Genomic DNA, 27,850 nt, shown 5'->3' on the forward strand with positions numbered 1-27,850 from the left:
ACTGACTGCACATGATCATGCACAGTGGCGGCTTTTTACTGGAGGAAAGATGCAATTTCAGCAACTAGAAGTCAGATAACTGAAATGCAGAGTCTAGTCTTACCACCGGTTCTGGGAATTTTGAGGTATTCTCCCCAACTTTGGCTTCCAACCAACACACTGTGACACTAGACAGAGATGAACTTCAAAGCCTAACTGAAGCCATGGACTATACCATGCTCACCAAGCTCCATTCACTGAGACATAATTACAGACAGACCGGGCCAGTTCTGATCGCACTGAGTGCACTAAACAAATAGCTCCTTCATGATCTTCACTATTCCCCCCCTACTGAGTCACAAAGCCCAGTCCCCTGGTAAAAGGCAAGGCCTGGGCAGGATTCCCTTTGAAGCCTATTAGATCTATTCCACATGAGCAGCTAGAGGACAGGACTCCCTACCAGGTGTGAACGTCCAGCTCTTGCTGACCTGGGGAGCAAGAGCAGGGCTGGAAACAGCCTATGCAGCTCCAACAACTCCAGCGTTAGGCCATTGGAAGGATCAATTGTCAGGAGCCCAAGCAATGGGAGCTAGACTCCCATGCATGTAAGTTACGGATTCAAACCAACCATTATGCATTCCTTTTATTTCAAAAGTTGTCTTAACAGTGCACCTTGCACCTATACCAAAAAAACAAAACAAAAAAACCTTTACTCAGTCCACACAAAGATACATGAGGGCTCTGACAGCTGCCACAGGTCTCTGATGGATAACGTGCGAATGCAACATTCTCGGCACATGGCATTAAGGTGGGGGCAGGGGCGGGAGTCAGCAGTACCCTGAACTGCTTGGCAAGCGGAATGTGTGTCCTCATTCTGGGCCAAAAAGATTCAAGACAAACCCCTGCCAATCCTAGGTCCTTTTGGGGGAGAGGAGTGGAGACAGAGTCCGTAGGATGAGCACCACTGGCATGGCAGGGAGCGTTACCAGGCTGGAGCAGTGTTGGCCAAACGTCTCATGCGCCTGTAGGAAGCGAGGGAGAAAAAAGGCACAGTAAGTGATGGGGAAATGATGCTTTAGTAGAGCTGCCTGGAATCACGCCACAGCACTCACAGGTGCTAAAGGGCAAGTTATTGCACAGCCTTCGGGGCTGCTAGACAAACTTACTAGTTAACACCCTCGCCTGGTTGTACTAATTACTTGAACCACATTGTTATCTGCACAGTTCCTGAAGTGTGTGTGGCATTTCTGCCACTGCCGAGAAACCGGGTTACTCGTTTCCATGTGTTTTTAGCCTAAATTGTGTTTCAACATCCATCAGCCATTGACAGCTCAGCTTTACTGCAAGAGCTTACAGCTACTGAGTACCAGAATGTCTCAGTCTTATCAGACTGGGAGATGGTTTATCAGACACCAATGGCAGGGTGTCCATAGTTCTGAGCAACCCATGGGCGTTGCTTGAATCTCTCAATTTTATTACCTACAGTGTCTTGGGGAGATAAACCAGGCTGATTTCACTTCACATCCAGGCAGCTTTGAACAGCCTAAGCTGCCTCTGCAGTGCTGCTTTGTAGGTGTCTCAACGGTGTTCCTATCTGTGCCAGCAAATAGGCAGAAGTGCAGGCTGGGGTTTGGAACATCACTCCTACTTCAAACAGTGCCTCTCCACACATAAAAGGGAAGCTTTGTCAGGATGTTGGTCAGCATGTGGCATTTAGTTTTAAGACTCCTAGAGACCCCAGATAGTACTGCACTAGAGGGGAGCTGGCTTTGAGCAGGAGATGGTTAAAATGAAAATGTGAAGACACTTGCAGAGTGATGTGATAACAGTTTAATATCCTGAAGCAAAGGAGAGAGAAATCCTCTTTCTGGTGTATTGATCTGAAATCCTGCCAGTTGGCTCTCAGCAGAGAAAAATAAAACATCAAAGCTTTTAAATTCTATCCTAGAGAGGGGCCAGAATGAAAACTGTATGAACGGGCAGCACCTTGTGTTTCTGTCTTGGTCTCTGATCTTCTTCTCCATCTCCGCGTCCGTTAGGGTTTCGAGCAGAGGGCACCACTGGTCAGCATCACCTGTGTTGCGAATGGCGATCTCTACGGTTGGCAGAGGGTTCTCACTAAAGCACCAGGTCAAGACAAAAAACAGAATTCAGCCAAATCTGAATTGCAAAAGCCAAGACACACCGACCTTTCACTCCCCTGGGCACTCATTCTTACATCTGCTTGTACAATCTGGTTCCTGCCCAGTAGACAGTCAAGCTACAGTTCCTAGAGCCTGGAACTGCCATGAATCTAACAACTTTGAAGCCATCATCTCTTGTATGCACCAGGGAAAGGGGAGTCATCAAAGCAAATGCTGAACAAGTCCTTCGTATTTTAGAAAGTTTTAGCCGTCAGGAGGTATATGACCAATATTAATAACAACTTGAAGACTGCAGTTTAAAGAGCCATGCAGGTTTTGAATACCAACCACAGTTTCAGTAGATTTCCCCCCTCTGAAGGCTCTCTATGTAACTGCCTAATGGACAGATGACACTCAGGCTGAATGAAAAGATCATACCAGTTTATGAAAGCTTTGTCATATCCAAGGGGACATTCATGAACTGGGAGAGTACCCTGCCTGCTCAGAAATGTGGCTTCCTGAGGTTCCTGCCAGCATTTCTGAGGCCATGTCTACACTTATTGGGGATCAAGGCTGCTGTGATCGATGCAGTGGGGGTTGATTTAGTGGGTCTAGTGAAGATCCGCTGAATTAACCGCAGCGCGCTCTCCGGTCAACTCCAATAGATCACTGGAACGAGAAGAGTAAGTTAAGTCAACCAGACAGCGTCTCCAGTTGACGCAGTGCGGTGTAGAGACCGCAGTAAGTCGACCTAAGCTACATCGACTCCAGATACGTGAATAACGTAGCTGGAGTAGTGTAGACAAGGCCTCTGTGCAAACTGCACGTGGTACTGTAATTCTGAGTTGCCTACTACAGCTGCTCTTCCTTCGCAGCCTTTGGCAACTCCTGATGTTCATAAGGCCTGGTGACAATAAACTCTCCCAATCTTCCACTGAAGAGCAACACACTGTTGCAATAGAATCTAGAGACTCTCGTCATGGACTGGGTTCCATTGCGCTAGGTATTCTACAAATAGACAGAGTAAGTGATAGTCCCTGACCCAAAGAGCTTAGTCTGCTAGTGCAAGTTAAAAACTGGTCTGCTACAAGCAGCTACACCATCACCTGCTCACAAAGTGGGCTTCACTTCACTATGCCTTTCAGAATTAACTGGTATGGCCCCTTGTGGTTATGTGAGTGGGTTCCTAAATATTGAGGAGCTGGAAATGCAGCGTAAACACAGGCAAGTCTCAGTGTAAATATTTGGTTCAAATTTTGAAAAAGTGTGTGGGGGGGCTATCCCAGGTGCACACGGGCACGTCTGACCCCTCCCACAGAGACAGCCCTACACGGGCCAGCATCCGATCACTTACATGCAGCTAATCACAGCGCTGATTCACAGGACATAATTCAACTGCTGATCGCCATGGAAATGGGTTGTCTGCAGCAAAGCTGTTGCTCTAGAATAGCAAACCTGTAGGGCCAGATTCAGCCTCACACCTGCACAAGTCAACAGACTTCAATGGGGCTGCCGGACTGGGCCTAGGAGCATGATTTCAGCACAATCAAACTGGATCCCACATTTCCGTGGACGGCAGGTGTCAGACAGAGCAGAAGGGAATCTGCACTCCTGTGACAACACCCCAACTTCTCAAGGGCACAATGCTGCTGCCAAGCAGGAGTGGCGGCAGAGGGGATACTCCCAGCGTAGGAGGCGCTGTGTAATGCACCATCAGCTGCATAATTGTTAGTGGAGTGAGGTGAAGTCACACAACAAAGTTTTGACCTTCCCTATGCCCTGGTCCAACCCTCTGGTGACAGGCTGAGGTAACATTCACATGTGGCAGGGTCCATACAGCCAGCTGAGCAGGGTGACGTTTTCTACTGGACACGAGGATGATCCCTAAGGCAAGGAGTGTTTGGTGTCTGGTAGAAACAGCTCCCTCCGATAGTCAGATGGAAGCTCTTTAGGCCAGGGAGCTGGTTTGTAAGGGGCTGTGTATATGGTCACTATGTACTGAATAAGTCATGGGGACAGGAGAACTTGATGGGTCCCATTTCAGCCTCCTCTTACTGCTCCTTATATCTATTTTATATATGTTACTATATAAACAGTTCTGTATAGTGGCTCACGACCCTGTACTGCGATATCATGCTTCTTGGCTCGGTCCTTGTTTTGCACTAACAGTGCTGACCAGCAAAAGCAGAATCCCACAGAACTGCATGGTTTCACCTCTCCCTCAGATGATTAAGATCTGCGTGACTCCTCAGACTGTGTCAGTCCCTGGAGATATTAAGGCTGTTCTTTTGATACTGCTACAGCAGACCCTTCTCCTGCTCACTGGAATGTCTCTCTTTAGCAACCACCACTAGTGTGGTTTGGAAATTCAGGAACTAACCAACCACAGAACCCAAATATCATTAATCACAAGAAGGTTTCAAAGCCACTCCTCTGCTGGAGGAGAAGGAAGAGGACATTTGCACTAAGAGAAACAAAACAAGGTTTTAATTAGTGTTTTTTTTTAAATGAGATGATGTCTAAGTATTGATGGTTACTTTGTTCTGCTGGGGCCTCCTTACCCCCATTCCTCTCCCAGCAGCAGCCAGCACTTTGATTTCATTGTTTGCAATACGGTTCCTTTATCTTTGAAAGGAGGTTTGAAGTCTACCTATTGCAAACACTCTCTATGTGCAAACTCTCCTTAATAATCAGGGCCATGCAGAAATCCTTGATAACCTGGCTTTTAACAAGCCAGCGTGTGAAGTCACCCGTTGGGACCACAGGCTGGTATTATATCAGCACTGTCTGACTAAAAGGGAGGTACATTTTCATATCATGCAAGCAACCTCCCAAGGGAAAAATAACTAGCTATCTGCAAATAGCCTCTATCCAAACTAGGTCATCTGTGATAAATGGGGAAGCAGAGGTATATTAGAAAAGCCTTTTGGTACCTATGCAGGTTCATAGGGCCCCTCTGAAGCACTAAGGGGCAAGAACTAGGAAGAGTGACCATCTAGGAATGCTAGTCTCCACTGGCTATGGGATACACTGTAATGGGAGGGGGGAAGAGAGAGAGAGAAGGCAGAAAGCAATTTAACCGTACTCAGAAGGAATGAAGGAATAGTGTCTGGGCTAATCCAAAAGAGGACTTCTGCCCAACAGTGATGAGATGGCTCTGCTCTTTACTTCAAGAGCTGTCACAAGTATGAGCCAGGAGGGAGATACGGAGCAGAAAGCTTGAATGCCCAGCTGTGCTCACCAGCACACATTGCTAAACCAGCCAACATCCCCTACCCTGGTTGCTTTCAAAGAGTTTACTCCCCAGCATGGCCAGGCCCAGCACCACTGCACAGAGCTGGAGACGTACTTCCACCCAACCTCAGGGACACACCTGTGATTCTGTGTTGGTGGAGGCTGTAGTGTAGACATGCCTAGGGCATTTCCCCCATTACGCCATACAACTCTACTGAGAGGGGGTCAGAAGACAGTGGGAAAGACACTGGATTTCGGTCCATATTTAAGCTTTTCTAGTGCGGACAAGACTAAAAGCACTTTTGGCAATGGTGCCAAAAATGGTTTGGTCCCCAACCACACCAGGAGATACCAATCAGCTTTCCCTGACAAAGGAAGGTATAAGTCACATCCTGAGATGCTAACAGAGAGGGGACGCTGGCAGCAGGACACAGGACAAGCACATGAGCTCTAACAATTAGATTGTACTCTTGTTTAAATCCGTAACTACAAACTCCTCTCCAGAGAGGCTGTTCTCCACACTTAAGCAGAGAGGATTTTAGGTTTACCTTTGGTTTACACTGAGTCTCTCTCCGGTCTCTAACAAACATTGCTTTGGCGATAATCTTGGAATGACATTGTTTCTGGGGACACCACTGGGGTATATCCTTGAAGGAAAGCGAACGGAGAAGTGCCAAGGAGCAGACGAGGAGTAAAAAGCAGCTGGCCTACAGCACTCCATTTGCAAAGGAGGCTGCCGCGATGCTGGTTATGGACAGTCGGGAATATACAAAGACCACGGAGACCGGCAGGAGCAAGGGCAGAAGGTTACAGTGACACAGACATATGCTCATGGTGCCACGAGTGCTAACTGGCTGGGGCGCTTCTAAAATACTGGAAGCTGACTGCTAACTCCTTGGTTTCTACAGCAACTTCTTAAACCACAATGTGAACTAGAATAACCCTAGGCACTCTCAGGATTGCCTCTTATGCAATAAACATGTCAGGCTCGCAATCTAAGTGCCAGCACTGAATTCTCTTTATTTGCTCCATTAAGCAGAATAATTCTATGGACTAGCCGCCTACTTCTACACTAACTCCAGGAGGTCTCAGAACCTTGAGGATCTATCTTCTGTTTTCTGCTTCTATGCTCCCTCACACCCTGGAATTGACCTCGAGGCATTGCCCGTCCCTCCAATAAAGGGTTGGATGCGGTTCTCTTCCAACCGCTGGGGTGTACCATTGTGATGGCCTGAAATGGCCACAGGGAATTACTAAAAGCCAAAGCAAGGCACCTCCTTTCCCCCAGCCACTGCTGGCCCTGCAAATCATTTCAGGTGTTGAACTCTGATCCTTCACATAGTATCACAATGCGCAGAGTTTAGTCTGCCAGGCCAACTCAGAGACTAGCTCATTAATGCATATTCCCAACTTGCACACTTGTAATATATTACAATGAAATGCATTAAGGATAAAAACCATCCATATACTAATTCACCACAGACCACTACATAATACAACTGGAACCGATTATTGTCAGGATTCATAACCTATCTCCTGGTGATAAGTAAATCACACTAGCTTTTATTCTGGCCAGTGCAGAGCACTACAGTTACTGTTTTAATCAACATTAGGCTTTGAAAATACTTAAGACACCCTGGTTCATGAGTCATCGTGGCACAGGGAACACAAATGGCTTAGAGGCCTCTAGAAAAAGTTATCAGTATGTATGTTATGAAAGGAGAACATGATTAAAGGGTACATTTTCTGAACGAAGACGATGAAACAATAGCTGTTACCCATTAGCTGTAACAAAAGGCTGTAATGTGGCAAGAGCTGATATTTCAGCATCACAGAATAGCATCGCCTGGGACAGTTACAAACTGTACATAACACCCCCAGCGTCTCAAAGCAAAGGGCACTTAGGGAATGAAGCAGCCATTTCTAGTCTTTTGGCTCTATTTTAAACCAAAACATACTTGATATTTTTGAATGGGTGAAGCAGATTCCTCAAGTTAGCCAACCACCAAGAGCCTCAGGGTATGACTGAGACACAGGCGTGAGGGGTAGCATGCAGAGCCAGGCTTCCCTAGAGTTTGTGGTGTTTGCACTGGTTCCATTCCCAGCCCCACTAAAGCTAAACTTCATGCTCTCCAGAGTCAGCCTGCACATTACATCCAAGTGAGGCTATGCGCCGTTTCCCCACGGCAGGCACCAATTCTGAAATTAGCTTACATCAGTGAAATAGCACCTCTCCCAAACAGCCTCAGCACATTCACACCTTGCCCTCCAGCCACCCTGTGAACCAGACAAGAAAGTGGGAAAAGTCTCTGCGGGATTCCCAATAGGTGACCATAAAGGAACTGCCAACATCACAGAGGAAATGGCCTATACATAATATTGGCTTTTGGGAATTCTTTTGATGTGTGTTACTAAGACATTTACACAAAAGGAATATCTTCATTGCTTAGGAGTTCATCTGCTCCTTCCTCCTCTGATAAACCACTCCACAGCAATTAACTAAATGTCAAAGTGAGGAGGGCTTCAGGTGACAGAAGGACCACATGAGCTCGAGAAGCCAAAACCTTGTTTCCATGCAAGCATCCTTAGGAAGAGCAGAGTGGTACATCAGCAGGAAAATATCTTCCACAAGGAGGCAGCTATTTAACAGATGGTAAGACTAGAGTGTTCTGTACCTGAAGGCATAAGTCTTCTGATGCCAGCTCAGCTGTCCCCGAATGCTGTAAGCGATGGTGGTGACAAATTCCCCACCCAGCCCAAGCTCTGAACACAGCTTCAGTGCAAACTTCTCCGGGGAGTTCTCCTTCTCCGACATGTCCCATTCAAACTGGTCTACCAGGGAAATGTTCCCCACGTGGATATTTAGCTGGACACAACGCCATAAACACAAGTCAGATTTGTTTGCATTTCAAATGCTCTTACACATACCAATCTCTTGCATTACCTTGTCATGGTCATGCTTATTTAATGCAGGAGGTAAAGTTCAGGGGCAAAGAAGATAAATGGCTGAACCAATTCCATGCATTCCTAGAACTACTGTATTTGGGTTCTTTACTACCATTAGTGCTAGGAAACCCAAATGATGTGTGAGGACTTCCAGCTCCTCTCCCCAAAATGTGACTCTATTCCTTCCCCCTCTGGAACTCATATTACATTATCATCTCAATTCCTGGCACAGACAGCAGTGTTCAGTAGTCTGCCACCAGGGCCTCAACACAGAGGACAGAGATGTGATCTAGACACAGGACTGGGCGCCAGGAACTCCTAGCTTGAGGAGCCCACGTGCTTTTCCTTCCCCAAACAGCCTTCTACAAAATAATTTAACTCGGGTCATGCCTTCCTCCTTTATTACCTTAATAATAACTCGTTGATCTGACTGGTCCTCTAGGATACTGTCAGTCGGATAAGACTCAATCTGTTGTCGAATTGCAGAGGCGATGGCAGGGACAAAGGTCAGAGGATTCAAATCCAGGTCATCACAGAGAATCTCTGAGAACATTTCTGGGGTCATTAGTTTTTCTGATGGAGGTGAAGAAAGGAAAACCAATTTCATTAGAACAAGTCAGTATTCCCAGTTAATTCAGTCAGGGCTTACAGCAATTAGAATCTTCCTCTCACTCACCGATTACAGCATTAGACCTCTGCTGTAACCTGCCATGCAGAGGGAAACCTCAAGTCTAACCTCTTTCTAGTAAGAGTCAAAGGATGATTTTAGACTCTGGTTTGTAAGGGCATAAACAATCTACAAACTCTGACTTAAGGAATGGACAACATTTACTATTTGTTCCTATGGAAACAATGTAGCTGCAATCTTAATACACTACACAGGTGAATGAGACTATGGAGATACAGGCTTTCTGTGCTTTTGTATTTTTATCTCATCTGAATACCGCATGATATCAGAGACACTGGACTGTGGCATCACTGAATCAGGTCAGGAGAACAGGCCAATTACAAAAGATGGCCTCAAATTACACATACACGCCTAGTGCTCACTGCAGCCAGCAGGAAGGACACATGATACAGGATGAGACATGACAATTAAATGGAATCCCAGTGAAATGTGAGGCCTTGACAGCTTTGCCAATGTGTGGCAGGGGATCTCTCTCTCTCTAAAAAATAAAATAAAAAATGCTATTGTATGGATGCAACCGAATCCCTCCAAGCTCCTTAGACAAGACTTGGCTGCCTACATACCATTCATGTTCCACGTAAAAGCATCTCTGAGTTTCTGCCCATCGATTTCCATGTCCAATCGGATTGGAACCAGAACCTCTGGCTGGGATGCATTCTCATGGATTACTGCTGGGTCATGGTCATCAAAGCTGAAAACAAACCATGACAACATGCAGCATTAGATACTGGTAGAAAGTACACTAGCATCCATGAGAAAAGAGACAGGATTTACCAGGAGTACCTCCCTCTGACAATCACAGCCTTTGGGTGGGCTCTAAAACATAAGCTTACAGGACCCTAGGTTTCATTTTCACCTTTAACATGTCTGAGATAAAATAATATGCTAGAGAATACAGTGAGGAAGTTCCTCGAGTTTGCATGACTGGCTCCCTCTGAACTCTTCAGGTCAGGTCTTCTATGGAAGATATAAAATCATTATATGAGTCATAGCAGCTGGACAATGTTGCAGAGAAATTACAGTTATTGAAATATTTGCACAAAGACAGTAAAATCCATATCTAGTATGATGTAGGGGGACACAATTTGACCTGCTCTAGCAGCTGGAGAAAGACTCTGATTTTAATGATCACTCGGTGGGATACAAAGCTCCTCTCTTCTAGGCCAGGGTGTTCAACTTCAGAACACATCTTTAGCAAATGAAGGCCATTACTACTGTGTGGCTGGTTAGTGGCCTACGTGAATTGAGCAGTAGTCTCAGTCCAGTGCCCAGAGGACAGGTGTGCACCTCACAACCACCACCACAACTGGCATCCTTGTTGACAGTCTTAGCAGAGCTACCAAGGAGTGGATAGGAAATGAGAGTGAGCTGCTCTCCTCACTCCTGAGGACGGCCCTTCCTGAGACGGAGGCAGCATGGGAAAGCTCACATGGCCACCTGTGCAGTGTCCTATCAAAAACCAGGAGATTTGCATCCTTGGCTGCCAATCCAGCACCTTCCATGAGCACTAGATTAAACAAGTTTAAAAAATGCACATTACCTGATTTTTAGTGGTTATTGATTAGTAATGAATTGGAAATCAATTATAAAGAGCTGGGAACTGTAGGGTTCTAGTTCCAGAATCAGGCACACGAGAAGCAAGGTTATCCACTTCAATGTCTGGTTGGGAACCCTGGGCACTCACGCCAAGGGCAAAGCAAAACTTTATGCACTTTTATTAGCACAATAAGTGAAGACACACATAAAAAGAGAGCAACAGTACAGAGTTAAGGAATCATGTATCATATGTCACAGACTCACACCCTTGCTTGGGGATCTGGTGGTAAGAGACCGCCGGTTGCCTACAAGGGTCCTTCTCTGTCCCTGGCATGTCAAACAAGTCTGATGGGCCAAAACTCTCCTTACATACACAGTGGTCTCGTCTATTATAGGGCCTAAGGGCTGTCATGACTATTCATGCAAATATCCAGCCTCCCTTGTCCATATCGGACTTCCTCACCCTAATAATGTTGGAGTGTCCTTATCCTAGAGGGCAGTTTATTAATGATCTTAACTTATCACATACACCAACCTGTTGCCAAAGCAAGTTCGTGGTTAAACATCTGCCAACGTTTCTATCCTAAACTAAACAAGCCTAGTGCTAGTTCAAATATCCCTGCAGTTACCTGCTATCATTTTGCATGGACTCCCTCTCTCCCCAGCACAATATTCCCAGTTCCCCAAAGCTCAGGGGGACTGTGAGGCCACTGATTTATGCTAAAGTTCACAGGCCTCGAAGTCTTATGCTTACTTAAGCTAATGCCTTACAGGATACAGGTCTATAGGTTCTTTCAGCCACTGCTAAGCAGAACACATTTCAGAACACCATTCTTTCTCTATGGACAACTGCAGACCTGGCAGTTCTGAGACAGGCAGCCGTGGGAGAAACACAGACCAGCAAGGGAGTTCACCCCTAGAAGTGCATAAAATATTAAAAACCAAGGAACACACATTTTCTGCTGCCACTGAATTTTAATCGGCCTTGCAGAGGCCAGTGCAAGGCCTATGTGCCACTCAAGTTTCCTGAGGCATTAAATGGTGCAAAGGCCTAATGAACGAGGCCTCATATACTACGCAGGGGTGGGAATTTCAGCCAGGGGGCATAAGTACTTAGCTTCAAGTAGCCCAGTCTAACCAAGAGCGTCTTAGTTGGGGGACAGCTGGGTCTTTATCACGAAGTATAATGTGCAATTTTAACAGCATCTACAAACCCTGGACAAGTCAATACAGCATGCCTGCCGCCTCAGAGCCATCCTCTAGACAACTGTCATCATGCAGAAAAACTCAGCAGTTTCCAACTCACCAGAGTGGGAAGGTTCTCTTCTTATCCCTGCCCATGCGGTTTCTGTTGATGGTTGTTGAGCATGGCACAGCATCGAGGTGATGAGAGCTGTTGGGTAGGGTTGGCACCCACTGGTTATTCCTTTTTGCCTTCTGCTCTCTGAAGGAGGAGACTTCGTGTTAAACTTGAGGTTCAAGCATTGAATATTTCCATTGTCATTATTTATGGTATGGTCATATATACAGCTCTCAGCCTGATCGCAGGCTCCCGCAATGGTAACCTGAAAGCTGCATGGTGCATTTGTTCCATTCATAAGTCTCCAATTGGCTGAGTGGAGACATCCCCACGTCAGCTGGGAGAGTGTGGGGCTGGCCTTCTGGAAAATAAATTTTAGCCATCTGGTAATACCTGGCCCTTCTACAGTACTCACCTCAGAGGAGCTCACAGCCCTTCATTTAACATATACCATTGTTCCAATCCATCGACCAGCTTTTTCTGTTTGATCTCACTTTGTTTTATCTATCCCCACCAGTCCTCTTTGGGCCAAACAAAGAATCCATTGCCAGGACTTATTGCCTAAGTAATACTACTTTGCCATTCTACAATGCCTCTTATCCACCGTTCTCAAAATGTTTTACAAACTTTAAATTATATCCTTATGCTACCCCTCTAAGGCAAGTCAATTTGCAGATAGGGAAATTAAGGCGCGGAAAGGTTAAGTGACTTGCCCAAGGTCAGGAAGAGCCAGGAATAGAACCCAGAGTCCCAATTCTTAGCACACCAAGCTCTAACCATTAGGAAGCACTCCTTCCCTTAATTAAGAGACTACTATTGTCTATACTCCATTTTTAACCCTAGCAGAGAAATTCTACAGCCACATTCACCACTTTTAAATACCAGATTAACATTTGGATTGTGTTCATTTAAGTCACTGCTGGAGTGTATAATTGTCTCTCTCTTACGCCCAGATTGTGCTCAATGTGGGTGTATTTTTCCCCAGAACATACACTAGAAGCTGGGATGAAACAGTCCTAAGGTAAGCAACGTCACTGAGTTTCAAGGTACATGTATGCCAGAAATCAAGTCCTTCCATAGCAGAGATCTTCATGTAAAGAAACAGTGATTACATGGAGGGAGGGACAGCTCAGTGGTTTGAGCATTGGCCTGCTAAACCCAGGGTTGTGACAGTTCAATCCTTGAGGGGGCCACTTAGGGAACTGGGGCAAAAATCAATACTTGGTCCTGCTAGTGAAGGCAGGGGGCTGGACTCGATGACCTTTCAAGGTCCCTTCCAGTTCTAGGAGATAAAATAAATTAATGGAGATATCCTATTTATAAAATTTATTAGCAATATTAGGGAACACAGAGAGCAATTGATACCTCACTAAATAATACCCTAATTTTATACAGTTTGACAGGGTAAAACAGCTTTTCCAATCACTTCAACTCGGATCCAACCCTCAGCAATGTTTATTACCTGAGGTAGGTGGGAGGCTCTGTGCTGATAGACACTGCCTTGTATTTCTCATCATTTCCATCCAAGATCTCTTCCACTTCAGAGGCTTTCAAGAGAGTCACACTAGTGGCTAGTGTCGTATAACCATGATCTGTGACCAGAAAGCATGTAACTGGTTAGCCTTTGAAATAGTGTCAATCATGGTACTAATTAATGATTCTGCTGCTGGGGATAGGCAATGTTAACTTCTACTGAGAGCCTCTAAAAATCTGTGAGTAGCTTGGATTCCTTCATCTTGTCCCTTTAAAGCACTTCATTTTAGAAGAGTTGTGAAATTCTGCTGGTCCACTCCTACCCACAAGAAGCATCAACAGGCCCCAGCCCCATTGTGCTAGGTGCTGTACAAACATAAAGACGGTCCTTGCCCCAAAGAATACATATTCTAGTTCTGGGGCCAGTTCAGCCAGATGAGGCAAGTTTGATTTTCTTTGGTAATGTGACAGTCAGGTCCAATCCCCCCAAGGGGAGAACAGGGGGCTTGAACCCCAAAGAATACACAACTGAATCACATGGTTGTATATAATGTTATTGTATATAAAAATATGACAAGTAAGGCCTTTTATTAAAGTCTGTAAGGTTCTGACTTTGATGGTAATTTGAGATATGTATACAGACTATGGCTATGAATCAGGCGGGGGGGGAGCTGCTTCCTTGACAAAGACGAGACTAGCTCCAAGCATCTACCCTTGTACAACCCAGGAAGTGACAATGGAGGACTATTAAAGTTAGTGGAAAGACACTAAAACTGAAAAGAAAACCCCAGTCTTGGAAAACTAAGAAAGGAGGGAGATTCCCTTGATCTGGCCAACCATGAATTACCAGTCTGAGGCCTGGTCTACACTAGAAAATCAGGTCGGTATAACGAAGTCATTCAGAGGTGCAAAAAATCCATACACATGAGCAATGCAGTTAAACCAACCTAACCTCCGGTGTAGACAGTGCTAGGTTGATGAGAGAATTCTCCTATTAACCTGGCTACCACCTCTGAGGTGTTAGCTAGAATCCCTCCCGTTGGCGTAATTAGTGTCCTCACTGAAGCAGCATTGTAAGCGTAGACAAGCCCCGAGAGGGAAAAAACCTTGCAAACCCTTAAAAAGAGAGGGTCTGAAGTAAAAAGCATCCAAAAACTGAGGGCCAGCATCCACTGTCACTTCCTGTTGGTGAAACACTGGATCCTTTCTAGGCCAGAGGGCACATTGGGAAACTGGTCAGAGGCAACAGGTAACTTGTATTAGAAAAGGGAATTTAGCTAATATAGAAGTGTAAACCTGAAATTGCACCTTTATATTTATTTTTCTGTGCATCTTGTGTTTGCTTTTCCTCACTATTTCATCTTTGAATCTGGGATTTTTTCTATTATGCAAACCTTTTATCTGTACCTCAAAAAGGTCTCTAGTGCAAACTGTGTGGAGAATGTCCCCCAACATGGACTGATAACGGGGGAGATTTCACTGAGTCGGGGCAACAAACCAGAGGGGAAGAGTCCAAGTGTCTGGTACTTAAGAACCTGGGGTAGATGGATTTGGGAAGACTCAGGCCCAGAAAGCTGGAGAAGTCACCCTGCAAAAAAATAATTAGGATGGTGGAAGCCAGGGCGAGACCTTGATGATTGTAGGGTGGCTACTGGGGGTTAGGGGGTCTGAGGTGATGTCTACACTGCAAAGAAAAACCTGCAGCAATGGTTTCAAAGCCTGGGTCAATTGACTTTGGCTGCCAGCGCCAAGGCTGCAGGGCTAAAAATAGCAGCGTAGGAGTTTGAGTTCAGGCTGGAGCCCAGGCTCTGAAACCCAGCGAGGGGGAGGGAGGGTTTTGGAGCCTCGGCTCCAGCCCCAGCAGCAACATAGACACTGCAGTTTTTAGCTCTGCAGCCTGGTCAAGTGATCTGGGCTCTGAGACTCTGTGTCACAGATTTTTCTCTGCAGTACAGACGTACCCTGAGCCACAGCAGCAGAGCATTAAGGCACCCAAGGTTGCAGGGCAGGTGCTGACAGAATCCCTTACTGGTCTGGTTGATCCCCAAAATGTCACAGTAGGTCTTATTCAAATATACCCCAGGGAAGACACTGCAACCCCCCTATGATGTGAAATGGAGAAAAGACACAGAAAAGAAGACCCAAAGTGAAAGCTTTAAAGGGCTGGTTAGTGACGGTGCAGCAGGACAGCAAATCAACTGCTTGTGCAAAGACTCTGCTACAAAGAGAGAAGGGGCTAGTTGTGCTGTGGGCAGGAACTGTGATAGTTCCCCTCACACATCCCTACCAATGTACCTCAGTGATAACCTCCTCTAACTCTGCTAGGCAGTGCTGGGCCTCATGAGCAGACCATTGAGAACTGGGCTGTGGCTGTGTAACGTGGACAAGAGTCCACAGAAAGACTGAGGCTTTTACCAAATACACATGAACCCATGTGCACTTGGAGCCCTCTGGAGTGACACAGTTTAGTACCCACTGCAGCATGGGAGGAACATCCCAGAAACTAATGAACCCTGGGATGCATAAAGATCTGGAATGGTTTGTTAGAAAGTGGTGACAAAGGTTAACCATAGAACTGAATCGCTCAACAGATCCATCAAAAACACTGATAAAGGCCTGATTCCATTGCGGCATATAGGAGAATTAGTGTCTGTAAAACACTATAAAAACAAAAATTGGTAGTGTGGCAGGGGCAGACCCTAGTAAATTGCAAAGAACCATCTGTATGTTGAGTGCTCACAAAGTCTCATGAAAAGGAAGAGAAAAGCCCATGAACTAGGATGTCCAGTCAGAGCAATCACAGGAAAAAATCTCCCTCTTAAAAGTGGCAAGAGCCAAGGAGAGAGTAATCATGAGGGAAAAGCATTATCCCGTTCTTTACATATCTGAGTCTAATGAGCCAGAAGAGAAAAAGAATTAAACATTTGACTACACATATTTGATAGCAGTAGGGGCCACAAGAGGGATTCTTTCTCCAGCAGAAGGTAAGAACAATGCAAGCTGAAGACTTACATCTTCTGGGGCTGTGACTCCGCTGAGACTCTGTTGAAAAAATAAAAAGCAACAAGTCAGCAGAAAACTCAGAGGAGAAGTAGACATAAATCTGTAACATGTCAGGTTTGTTGTGCTCCAGCCCTGTAGCTTGTAAGATTATCTTTTAAAAGGAAATTGTTTCATTACTTGCTTCTCTTGCCAAGGAGACTTCTATTAAGATAACAAGATTCTTACTCTCTTCTGTTTCTATTGATATAGCTATTGAACAATACCAGTTCTGAATCTCTTCCTTTCCACCCCCTTATCCCGAGGGGCAACCAAGGTCAGACAAAACACCTTGTTTCCAAGCAAAAAAAAAATTGCAACATCACAAAAGGGTTGTGTCTCCACACACACAGAAGAAGCCTCCTATGCCAAATGAAATTGTATGGGATTAATTTAGAAATGTATAAATCTTTTGCAATTCAACATGTGTAACCGGTTCAATTAAAATCACAGCTTATGGGTATTTTTCAGAATGTACTTAATTATTTCAATTTTTAAAACTACCCTTTCAGAGTTAAAACATCAGGAATATTTATCAATTTTCTTACCATGCGAAGATGCAACTATTTTCTTCCTCTCTTCTACTGTGGCTAGTCGCCTCCAGAGGGAGGGATACCTCTTGTACAGGGAGCCACGAAACATACGTAGGTAGTTCCCCACCTACAAGCAAAAAGGAGGTGGTTTGTTTTAAGGGATGCAGCTCAAATCTGAGCAGGAATCTGAGGCATACTGATTCCTTTGTGCTGGTGAAGTGGGGCACCTAATGATGGTTCTTTCAGCAACAAAACACTTTCTTAGATAACACCAAGACTTTTGTAGCAGTACAAGAAAAAACTTATATTGACCAACATTTCTTTTGCCAGCCTGGTTAGAAAGAACCCCATCTTAACAATTCTCAATTTAGTAAGACCAGTAGTTTTTATATAATTTCTTAACCATCTAACCTTTCCTAGTCTTCCTCCAGCTGGAATTACCCAGATCTCCCACTATAGGTTTGTATGGTATGTTTTGATATTATTCCTTCACTACCATCTTTTATATTGAACCTTTTATGTTTCTAACATTTTTCTTTGTGCAGAACCTAGTAACCTAAGACCTGGTTTGTATTTTATGTTTTAAATGCTCTGAGGAACATGCAGAGAACACAAATCAATTCATGACTCACTTGCCAACAATCCCTTTTAAAATTCAGTCAACATCTGTAAAGCAGTTTCATTCTTCCTGGCATAATGTCCACACCTGTGTTATTTTATCTAAGCACTAAATGTTACACTAAGCTTTAGTGAACAATGAGGCTATTTCTAGACTATGAAACTAACGTTTAAGGCAATAACACACTAGCAGCCTGCAGAATGTCATACAATGGGGTTTTCTTCTATATTAAAAAAGACCCAGTTTGGTTCTAACTCTAGCTTCAGGTTTTCTAATACTATTTTTTGTTATTTGATGTTTATCAGTAAATAGGGTTACAAATTAGCTGGTAGCTAAGAGAATAATGCTGTATTTTCCTTCTACACCACTGAGATTGTGGCCTGGTCCCCACTAAGCCCCCACTTCGGACTAAGGTACGCAAATTCAGCTACGTTAATAACGTAGCTGAATTCGAAGTACCTTAGTCCGAACTTACCGCGGGTCCAGACGCGGCAGGAAGGCTCCCCCGTCGATGCCGCGTACGCCTCTCAGCGAGCTGGAGTACCGGCGTCGACGGCGAGCACTTCCGGGATCGATTTATCGCGTCTTAACCAGACGCGATAAATCGATCCCAGAACATCGATTGCCTGCCGCCGGACCCTCCGGTAAGTGAAGATGTACCCTGTGATCTTGATGGTTAGAGAACTGCAGAGTAACACCTCTGCTTTTTCACCTTACAACCTTTCCAGTTCTTTCAGAAGTACCATTGGTCGGAGCCTTGTCATTGCTAAAAAAATATGCATCTGGAATTCTAAGTTACCCATAAAAACAACAAGGAGTCTGGTGGCACCTTAAAGACTAACAGATTTATTTGGGCATAAGCTTTCGTGGGTAAAAACCTCACTTCTTCAGATGCATAGAGTGAAAGTTACAGATGCAGGCATTATATACTGACATATGGAGAGCAGGGAGTTACTTCACAAGTTACCCATGACTTCTCTCCCGCATCAAATGGGTCTGAAATACACATTTTCCTGTTTTAAAAGTATAACCAGATCTCTGACACTGTTGAGCCAATCAAAGGTTCTTGCCTCAAATGAGTCAATTCATTGAGGCAGTGCAGTTTCTGTGACTGACAGAAGCTCTGCTTCTGCAAATAGTTACTCCACTATGCTAAAAACCCAAAAGGGAGTCAATGAGAACTGTAGGAGCATTAACTGGATTTTCCTTATTGGCCAAAAAGCCTGGACCTAAAATTATCATTTCAATTAACTTAATCATATGGCAGTTTTTGGACATTCAGGATCTTTCTAAAATAAATGTTCAGATATCCACAATATATCATGTCATTAAGAAGTGTGATGATGCTCAGGCAGTTGAGACTTGGAGAACACAGAGACAAGTTCCTGGTTTTGGCCGAGCATTAGGCCCCAATGTGGCGAACACTTAAACATGCTTAACTTTTTATATATGACCAGTCTCATTGAAACCCACTAACTCAGATCCTGCTCCCCACTCGCACTGTCACTCTCCCCCAATCATGACAACTGAAGACCTCCTAAAGTCTTCTCCTAGCTATAAACATCACAGGCCAGAGCTTGACAACCACCACAGCACAGGTGCTGGAAGCACAACCGGACCTTGTGGGTGTTGAAGATGCCCCTGTTACAAGGCAGTATGAACCAGGCTGCCCTGAAGAGGGGAAACAACTGCAGTGCCCCTCCTGGATTGAGAGAGTCGGACAGCATCTGGGGAAAACAACAGCTACCTCAGCCTACTGGATCAGGCCCATCTCCAAGGGGGCCAAGCAAAGCAGTAGTGGGAGAGAGAGATGGGAGCATGGTGCAACTACGAAGGCTGCCTCCCCCCTGCTCCTGGGGGCTCGCACAGTAGGGGAGAGCTTCTCTCAGCCAGAGCCTCCGTGCCCCAGGATGGATCGTCCTGCTCCTAACCTCCCACTTTCTGTAGCCCATCTCTACCAGGCCAGGCCCACGCAACTCCCCCCCACCCCGCGCCTGATTTCTCCTACCCAGCCCCCCCACTCCCCCGGTCAGGCCCCACGCAACCCCCCCTCCCCCAGTCAGGCGCCACACAATGCCCCCTTTTCCCCCGCCCGATTCCTCCTACCCAGCCAGGCCCCACACAACGCCTCCCCCCCCCCCCAGATCCTTCCTCCCTCCACCTCCCCCCCTCACCCGGCCAGGCCCCACGCAACACCCTGCCCCCACTCCACTCCCCCCGCCCTCACCCGGCCAGGCCCCAACCACCCGGCCAGCCCGTTCTCCCCTCAGGCCCAAGCCCCGCGCCCCCGCCGAAGGAGGCTCCCACAGCAGAGCGGGGCCCGGCCGGGCCATTGTCCCGCAGCCTCCTCCGGGGCGGGCCGGTACCTCGGACCCGATCATGTAGAACTCGCCGTCCTCCTCCAGCTGGAACTTGACGGGCTTCTGCCCGAAGGTTTTGCTCAGCGCCATCATCATCATCGCGGCGGCGGGAGCGGGGCTGGGGGCGGCGGGAGCGGAGGGGAAGCAAGCGGGGGGCTGCGGCCTACTCCGCAGGATCAATGCGCATGCGCCGAACCCGCGGCTCGGGGAGCCCCCACCCGCAGTGGGCGAGGCCTTAAAGGAGCCGCCTCCAAATAACACGCCCCCCCCCCCGAGGCGCGCGGGGGCACGTGCACGTGCACGCTCCATCCGGGCTACCCCGCCTCGCGGGCACCTACCGCCCCCCTGGCGGTGCCTGGATCTGGTGCACGGGCCCCGGGCAGTGCGGACAGGGGGCTGTGGAGCTGGGAGGAAGGGGCGCACTGTGGCCATAGGGGGCGCTGGCTGCAGGGGCGGGGCTGTGCAGCCTAGGGCTGCCCCTCCTCACCCTTTGCTAGTTACACAACAAGAGCCCCCACCCAGCCAGGGCAGCTTGGCAGGAATTGCCATTTGTGCAGAACTGGGTTATGGTTTTGTGGGGTCCTGGGGCAGAGCAAAGGGGGGGAGCTTCCTACCCCGTCTGCCTGCAGTCACCTCCCCCCCCCCCCCCCCACACACACACACTCCTGCTGGAGAGCAGGGTTGGGGCATGGGGGCTTCCCTCACTCCTGCCAGGCAGTGCCTATTTTTCCAGCACCCCCCCAAGTACAGGCCCCCCATTAGCTCAGTGGCTAATCTGCCATTACAGTTGAGTGGGTCCAAGCCCTTGCTAAACCACTTTGTGCATGGGGGTGAGTCCACCCCCACCTCAGAGCCCTGCAGCCACCTTTGCCCCTGCCCCACCCCTGCTGTCTCAATGGGGGTAGTATATTTGGGAGCAGGGTCAGCAGATCCCCAGAGGTGCTGGAAGAATTGGTGTAGTGAGGGTGCTGAGAGCCACTGAACCAAACTAAACCCTGTATATAATGGAAACTACTTCAAGCCAGATCTCTCTTGCTCTAAGGAATAGCTGAGGCCAGCATTGGCATGGTGTTAGTTGTAAAGCCCTGGTGATGCTATGGCTCCTGGGTTGTTGCCACTGCCAGGTTGTAGCATTGTTTGCTATAAACATGATTTATGTCCACACACCGTGATTAGTAATCATGGCATCTAGGCATATGTGACCTAGCCAGCAGTATAAATTGGGACATGCTTGTCTTCAGGAAAATCCTCCCTTTGCCATGTAGAGAGGATTTACATAATTGGGTTGGCCAATCTTCTGTCTTCCCAGCTCCCTGTGCAGCTTATATCCCAGATGGCACTACCATGCATGTAGCTCTATTCGCCTTCTCCAGGTACACGGTTTCCTTCTGAGGGATATCTGCTTAGACTTTCACAGGATGCACAGATACCACCCTGGATATGCCCCATAGTAGGTGCAGATATGCAAGCATGGGTATGTTGTGAAAAAAAGCAGTTACCTCTTTAGCTGTTCCTTCAGGTACATTCAATGGTAGCTCCTCTTTTCTGTAGGGGTTCCACAGAGCTCTAGCCTTGACACTTCTCTCTCTATACCCTTTCTCTGGGCAATCTCATTTGCTTGCACAATTGCAACCACCATCTTTGTGTAGATGACTCAGCTCTACCGCTCTACTGCTGAGGTAGCTCTCTCTGTCCAGTCACGTCTCAGCCCCTCTCCAATATGGACCCCTTACTCCATAAGCTGATCATATCTTTCTTCAAAGTATTAATGGCATCACCATTTTCCCAGTCATACAAGTCAACCTTGGAGTCTTCCTCTACACTCTCTCTCTCTCTCCCCCCTCCCCACACATATCCAAGCTATGTCTATGTTTTGCAGCTGCTTCTTCCATAATGTTTGACTTTTTTTGTTCTATTCAGAAAGCCAAAAACTTAGTCAGCGCCTCAGCATTTCTCATCTTCACTCCTGTTACCTTCTCTACATCTCCCTGACAACCACAGAATCCTCTCTAGTTCATTGAAAACAGCTGTCCAGATTATTTTTGTTGCCTGTCACTCTGACCCTATCACCTCCCTCTTTGAATTCCAACTCCCTTTATATCACCACACCAAGTTCAAGAGTCTTATTCTGATCTTCAAGAGCCTTCACAATTCTGCTCCCACCTCGTCCACTCATATCTCAGCCTCTAGCTCTTCCTCTATCATAATATCTGCTTTAACCACCTGTTTATGAGCTTCTCAAACACCTCCTCCTCCTCCTTTAATGCCATACACAAGGCACTAAATCTATAAGGCTACTGACACTCTTCTCAAGACCCACTTTTACAATCAGTGACCAATGGACTGCAGGGTAGATAAGGTTAACTAGTTATACTACTGATATTTTTAAACATTTATATTGCCATTGTACATTAACATTGTATGTATTCCAATGCATTGCTCAACCCTTTCTTACATCAATTATCTTCTTAAATTGCAACCTCTTCAAGACAGAGACTATGTCATTGTATAGGACTTACTTGCAAGACATGAGCAACACACAGCCCTTCCTTTACAGCTATTTGATCCTTTCCCAGCTGGGATGCTGCCCTTTTATAAGAACTTTTTCCCCAGCATGCCTTTCTGTATCTGTCCCTTTAAATACTGCCGAGTCAAGCAGCTGCAGCCCTAAAGTAGCCATTTTGTAGCTAGTTACTACTTGCTATGGTTCCTATACTTTCTGAGGGAAAATGCTTTTTATTCTTGCTATATTTTTCCTTTTCCTATTCTTGAGAAGGGAATGTTTCTCACAGCCTCAGTTTTGATCTAGGCCTCTAAGTGCCACTGTAATATAAAAGTTCAATAATGACAGCATGACCCAAACTCACCTATACTTGTTGCAACTGGGGCTGCGGAGCAGGTCACAATCTTGATTACAAAAAATACCCTTGTACTTACAGCATAGACAGTGCTCAAGATAAGGGTCTGTAGGTGGGATCTGTTTTAAAGTTGTGGTTAAAAGCTATGTTAAAAGAAATTCAGACTAAACAGGGCATAGAAAAAAGACCACATTTATTGATACAGCACAGTATGTATATATATATATACACACACACACACACACACAGTATATATAAAAAGGTTTTATATACATTGTACAAACATTTACATACTTGCTTTGAAGAAGCATGGTTGTAAAAACAAACACTGAAAAGAAGTAAAAAACATAGACCTGAAATTTGAATGAGGTAAAAAAACTTTAATGCTTAGAGAGAACATGCAGGCCTAAGGATGATAAAGGCCACTGAGCCATATCTCTTTATTTGCTGTGGGTAGGTTTAAATCCCACTTTGTCTCTGCTATAACTAGGTCTGAAGGAAAGCTGATAAATAGTAAGGATAACTGAGTAGGTTTCTACCTGTTCTTTACTTCCGTTTCTTGGGCAATCAGAAAGGGCCACCGTAGGTTTATTTTGCTACCCAGGATTGTTACAATACATAAAGTTTTGCTATGCAGCAAAAACCATGAGATCTGGAAGCAGATACATTTTTGCTCACTTGGAGATATGGGGAAGAAGATGAAGAATAGCTTGTGAAAGATGGGAAGGTAGATGGGTGAAGAATAGATAGAGAAAATGCACAACCCTCTTGTGTACTGATTTTCAGCAATAGGTAGAGAATAAAGAAGCGAAACAAGGCACAAACATTGGTTTTGAATTTGGATAGACTTAACCTGAAATTTTGGTAAAGTTACAGGCATCCGGCCAGTATTGTGGTGAGCTAGTGTCTTAGTGAGATCCCAGAGTTAGTAACACTATATGGAGATATAGGGCAGTGTCCAGCACTGAAACCTAGCACCTTTAAAAAACCCACAGAATATTTTTACAAAATCAATACAAAATTATAATGAATATTAGTGACAATACAAAACAAAACCAGAAATATCAATAGACCTGGGACAAGATGCTGAAATGCAGGGGTCCAAACTCACCTTTATTACCATGGTGAAGCAGCCCCAGCAACCTGGGCACATGTCTGGAATCTGAATTTGGGAACAGTTAAAACTCCCCTTTCAATGCTAGGAAAGTGGCCATCAGTGGAATCCATTCTCAACAGTGCCGATGTCAGGAACAGCAAAGGTGTCTGTGCTGTGGGCAATATTAACACAGGGAATACCAGTGGGATCCATTTTCTAAGTGGATGGGGCCCAGATAACTTTGGAAGCATGACCCATTCCAGGCTGGCCTCTGGGATCTAAGTGCTGGAAGTGTTAAAGTAGCCACTCAACAGCAATCAGGCTGCATCCTTATTTCCAACACCAAGCTGTGATTGGGGGTCCCTGGAATCTGAAAATGGGCAACCACAAGCCACAGGTCTCCTCAAGCCATTTGTGCAACCCATTGTGTCAGGTGATGGGCACAGCAGGAGGCCAGGAATGCATGTGAGATTTCTCTGTCTGAGAGCATGACATCTTTCAAAGTGACCGGTGGAGACAAGGGGAGATGGGAGGGGAATCTGGAGGACGCCAGCACCCTTCTCTTCATCTGAAGAAATTGGAGGAGGGTGCACAGCTGAAGAAGTCATGACTGATCTGGCGTGGGTAACCCTCTAGCACTTTCACCTGCACTGGGTCGAACTTCCAGTAAAGCCGGCCTCTCAAGAAATAGGCAAAACCTGTGGAGGAGACAGAGGCACAGAGAAGTATCAGAAAAGACAGAGCAGATGCGATTTATGGGGCTCTTCATTTTCTAGCATTATTACTCCTTGTATTTATGTCCCATAGTGGACTTCATGCTCAATTTGCCAGTGGGCAAAGGGGTGGCAAAGACCCACAATGAAGGATGGTTCACTAACTAGCAAAGAAAGATGAGGAGGAACTTGGAGATGCTGCAAGCTTCATGTCCTCTCCACCCAGCTTTGTGACTCACCAGTTGGCCTGGTTGCGGAAAGGTCAGCGAGAGTAGAGGGATCAGGATGAGGCCCTTTATCATTACAGCAAGGACTTGATGGAATAGGTGTAGGATATGGCCGAAAGGATTCTGTTACTACCAAGAGATTTCTTTGGGATTTAGGTCATAGATTTTCATAGATTCCAAGGCCAGAAGGGACCACTGTGATCATCTAGTCTGACCTCCTGTATAACACAAGCTATAGAATTTCCCTAAATTCCTATAGGAGATCTTTTAGAGAAACATCCAATCTTGATATAAAAATTGTCAGTGATGGAGAATCTACCACAGACTTTGGTAAATTGTTCAAATGGTTAATTATTCCCATCATTAAAAATTAATGCCTTATTACCAGTCTGAATTCGTCAAGCTTCCACTTTCAGCCATGGGTTAGTGTTATACCTTTCTCTGCTAGACTGAAGAACTCATTAAATATTTGTTCCCATGTAGGCTAATCAAGTCTCATGGCCTTAACCTTCTCTTTGTTAAACTACATTGATTGAGCTGCTTGAGTCTGTCGCTATAAGGCATGTCTTCTAATCCGTTAATCATTCTCATGGCTCTTCTCTGAACCCTCTCCAACTTATCAACACCCTTCTTGATCTGTGGGCACCAGAACTGGACACAGTATTCCAGCAGCAGTCGCATCAGTGCCAAATACAGAGGTAAAATAACCTCTCTCCTCCTCCTCGAAATTCCCCTGTTTATGCATCCCAGGATCGCATTAGCTCTTTTGGCCACAGCATCACGCTAGGAGCTCATGTTCAGCTGATTACCCACCGTGACCCCCCCGCAAACTTTTTCAGAGTCACTGCTTCCCAGGATAGAGTCCCCCAACCTGTAAGGATTGCTTCCGTTCATGCACAACATTGCTAAGGGAATCCCTTGGAAGGGGAGGGTTTTAGGGGTTGATACATAGAGAACAGTTGACAATAGATGTATCACTGGATGATGAGGCTGTGTGGTGTCACTGTGCAGTTTTCAGCAAGGAGCCCTGTCTGGGGGAATGTCTTCTATATTCCCAACACCATCATAAGCAGTGAAATGGTGTCTGTAGTTCTGTCACCTGTGTAACTTTTTCTTCCTTGAGGGTATAACAACAGGAGCAGGTTTCCTTGTGCCATTCTCCTATTACTAGAGGTTTGGGGAGTCTCTCCATCTCTCCCCTTAAAAAAAAAAAAGCATCTGCAATGTCCTACATGTATTTCCTTTTAGGGGATAATGGTACTATTGGGGTTTTAGTTGTTTAATCACATGATCTTCTACAGAATTGATGATAAATACCTGTTACACACCCATTGCAAGCTTAACTGGATGATGTCTATACAAATTGTTATATACATTTATTATTATATTTCTCTTATGGATGAAAATTTGCAAAAAAGTGCTTCACTATTAATAATCCAGATTAAAATAAATGTCCAAATCCTGCTGATTCCCTTCGCACCTGAGGTGCAAGAATAACCAAGAAAGCCCATAGGCCTCTATTCCGATCTGCACTCACCAAACTCATCCTGGAAAGCAGCATCAATCTCCTGAGGGATGCCACGCCAGTCGGCCATCCTGCGGGGGTAGATGGTCTCCACCTGGCGGGCGCTAGGGTTGAAGCGCCAGTAATTGCCTCCCTTGAAGAAGTAAATCTTGTTCTTCTCTGTCCCCCACATCAAAGCTGCCTGGACAGGAGAAGCAGATAGTCCCAGCTCCGAGATAGAAGCAGGGCCAGACACGCGTCTCTCGCCATCATAAATCCAGTACTGAGAGCCTGATGATGGGGCAAAAGAATATATAATGACAGGAGTGACCACAAGTTGTTTACAGTCTAATGACTGTATGGTGACCTGTGTGAAATGACCTGGACTCTCAGGACAGTCCCAAACCACTAGCACAACTGGTACCTTTATTGATGGCCATTGAGACACCATGCATCAAATGGACAGGGGAGAATAAACTCTCATCTCACCTCTAAGCAAGGCTGACGCCAGGGAGAAAATCTACATAGCTACTGCCTTTGCTGTATCTGTTCCTTGAAAGATTAGATGACTTCATTTTCTACAGCTGTCAGGCAGTCTGTCTAGCTTGTTACATGGTGCCCATCACTGGTGTGGGAATGCCTCCAATACTGTGACGTGTACATATGCAGCCGAGAGCAGGTTCGTTTTTTAAAGTAGTTATTGTGGGCAGGGCCAGTGCAACTCATTAGGGCTACAATTTGGGGGACGGCAACCGCGGCAGTATTTTGGCGGCGGAACCTTCCACCGCCTCTGTGGGGGGCGGCATTTCGGGGTGGGACCTTCCGCTGCCTAGGGCGGCAGAAAAGCTGGCGGCGCTCCTGATTGTGGGTAGGCTGATAAAAAAGAATGGGGTTTGAATTTTGCTCTGAATGTGCCGAGAGAGGTCCGAACCCTTTTACCAGCATGACATCTATGAGTCTGTTGAGTTTTTAATCTAAAGGAAGACAATATATGGGGGGCAGTGGAAATCCATGAAGCAACATTGCCAAGCATAATCCACATCTCATCCACACCTTGCGTCTGTTTTAGTCTTGCTGCAATCTAGTCCTAGGTGTGTAGATTCCTAAAACGTTTGTGTTTGTTTGACAAATTGCACTGCACATTTTTAAGTCCTTGCACTGAAGGAAGTATTGTCCCCTAATGCCCAGATGGACACCAGGGCGTCACTGCACCTGACTGAACTCCAGACGGCCGGGACAATGATGGAAGTCACTGCAGGCATGAGCCATCTTTGCCCCTGCTCAGGACTGCCATTAAAGCACTCCTTGGCCGGACCAGAGAACTGGGGCCACTGGCTATAAAAAGTAAAACTGACCAAGCAAAGGCTTTTATATGATCTCACGTAGAGGGGTGCAAATCAGGAATAGCTCCATGGAAGTCAGTGGAGTTACACCAATGTAAAACCAGTCAATCCGGCCTCTGATTTCAATGTCCAAGCTGAATGAGATCCAGAAATAAACAAATACCCATAAATAGTGGAAAAATCAATTAGAACTCTTCCTGTTCAATACACGAGATGTGGGGAACTATTTTGCTTCTGAGTAACCAAGGTGAGAATATTGACCAGCTGGGAAACGCCACT

General features: G+C 45.9%; 2 protein-coding genes across 2 annotated transcripts in view; both read right to left on the reverse strand.

Moving 5' to 3' along the window:
* Positions 1 to 607: 607 nt before the first annotated feature.
* On the reverse strand, positions 608 to 20,077 carry SMARCB1 (SWI/SNF related, matrix associated, actin dependent regulator of chromatin, subfamily b, member 1). The gene is made up of 10 exons (XM_005288558.5): positions 19,837 to 20,077; positions 16,867 to 16,978; positions 16,292 to 16,321; positions 13,269 to 13,398; positions 11,813 to 11,950; positions 9,534 to 9,661; positions 8,689 to 8,855; positions 8,012 to 8,202; positions 1,966 to 2,097; positions 608 to 1,001 (listed from the first exon to the last, which is right to left on the reverse strand). Exons 1-10 carry the CDS (start codon positions 19,927 to 19,929, stop codon positions 962 to 964), a joined length of 1,161 nt encoding a protein of 386 aa, XP_005288615.1. The 5' UTR covers positions 19,930 to 20,077; the 3' UTR covers positions 608 to 961.
* Positions 20,078 to 22,864: 2,787 nt separating this feature from the next.
* Positions 22,865 to 27,850, reverse strand: part of MMP11 (matrix metallopeptidase 11) — a 30,053-nt gene continuing 25,067 nt past the window's right edge. Inside the window, exons 7-8 of the mRNA XM_008172006.4 lie at positions 26,262 to 26,519; positions 22,865 to 24,482 (exon numbers count right to left, since the gene is read on the reverse strand). Of these exons, the coding sequence (XP_008170228.2) occupies positions 24,349 to 24,482; positions 26,262 to 26,519 (392 nt within the window). The 3' untranslated portion in view covers positions 22,865 to 24,348. The remainder of the gene's footprint in view (positions 24,483 to 26,261; positions 26,520 to 27,850) is intronic.

The sequence above is a fragment of the Chrysemys picta genome, chromosome 15 (genome assembly GCF_011386835.1).
Source record: "Chrysemys picta bellii isolate R12L10 chromosome 15, ASM1138683v2, whole genome shotgun sequence".
In the NCBI taxonomy this organism is placed as follows: Eukaryota; Metazoa; Chordata; order Testudines; family Emydidae; genus Chrysemys; species Chrysemys picta.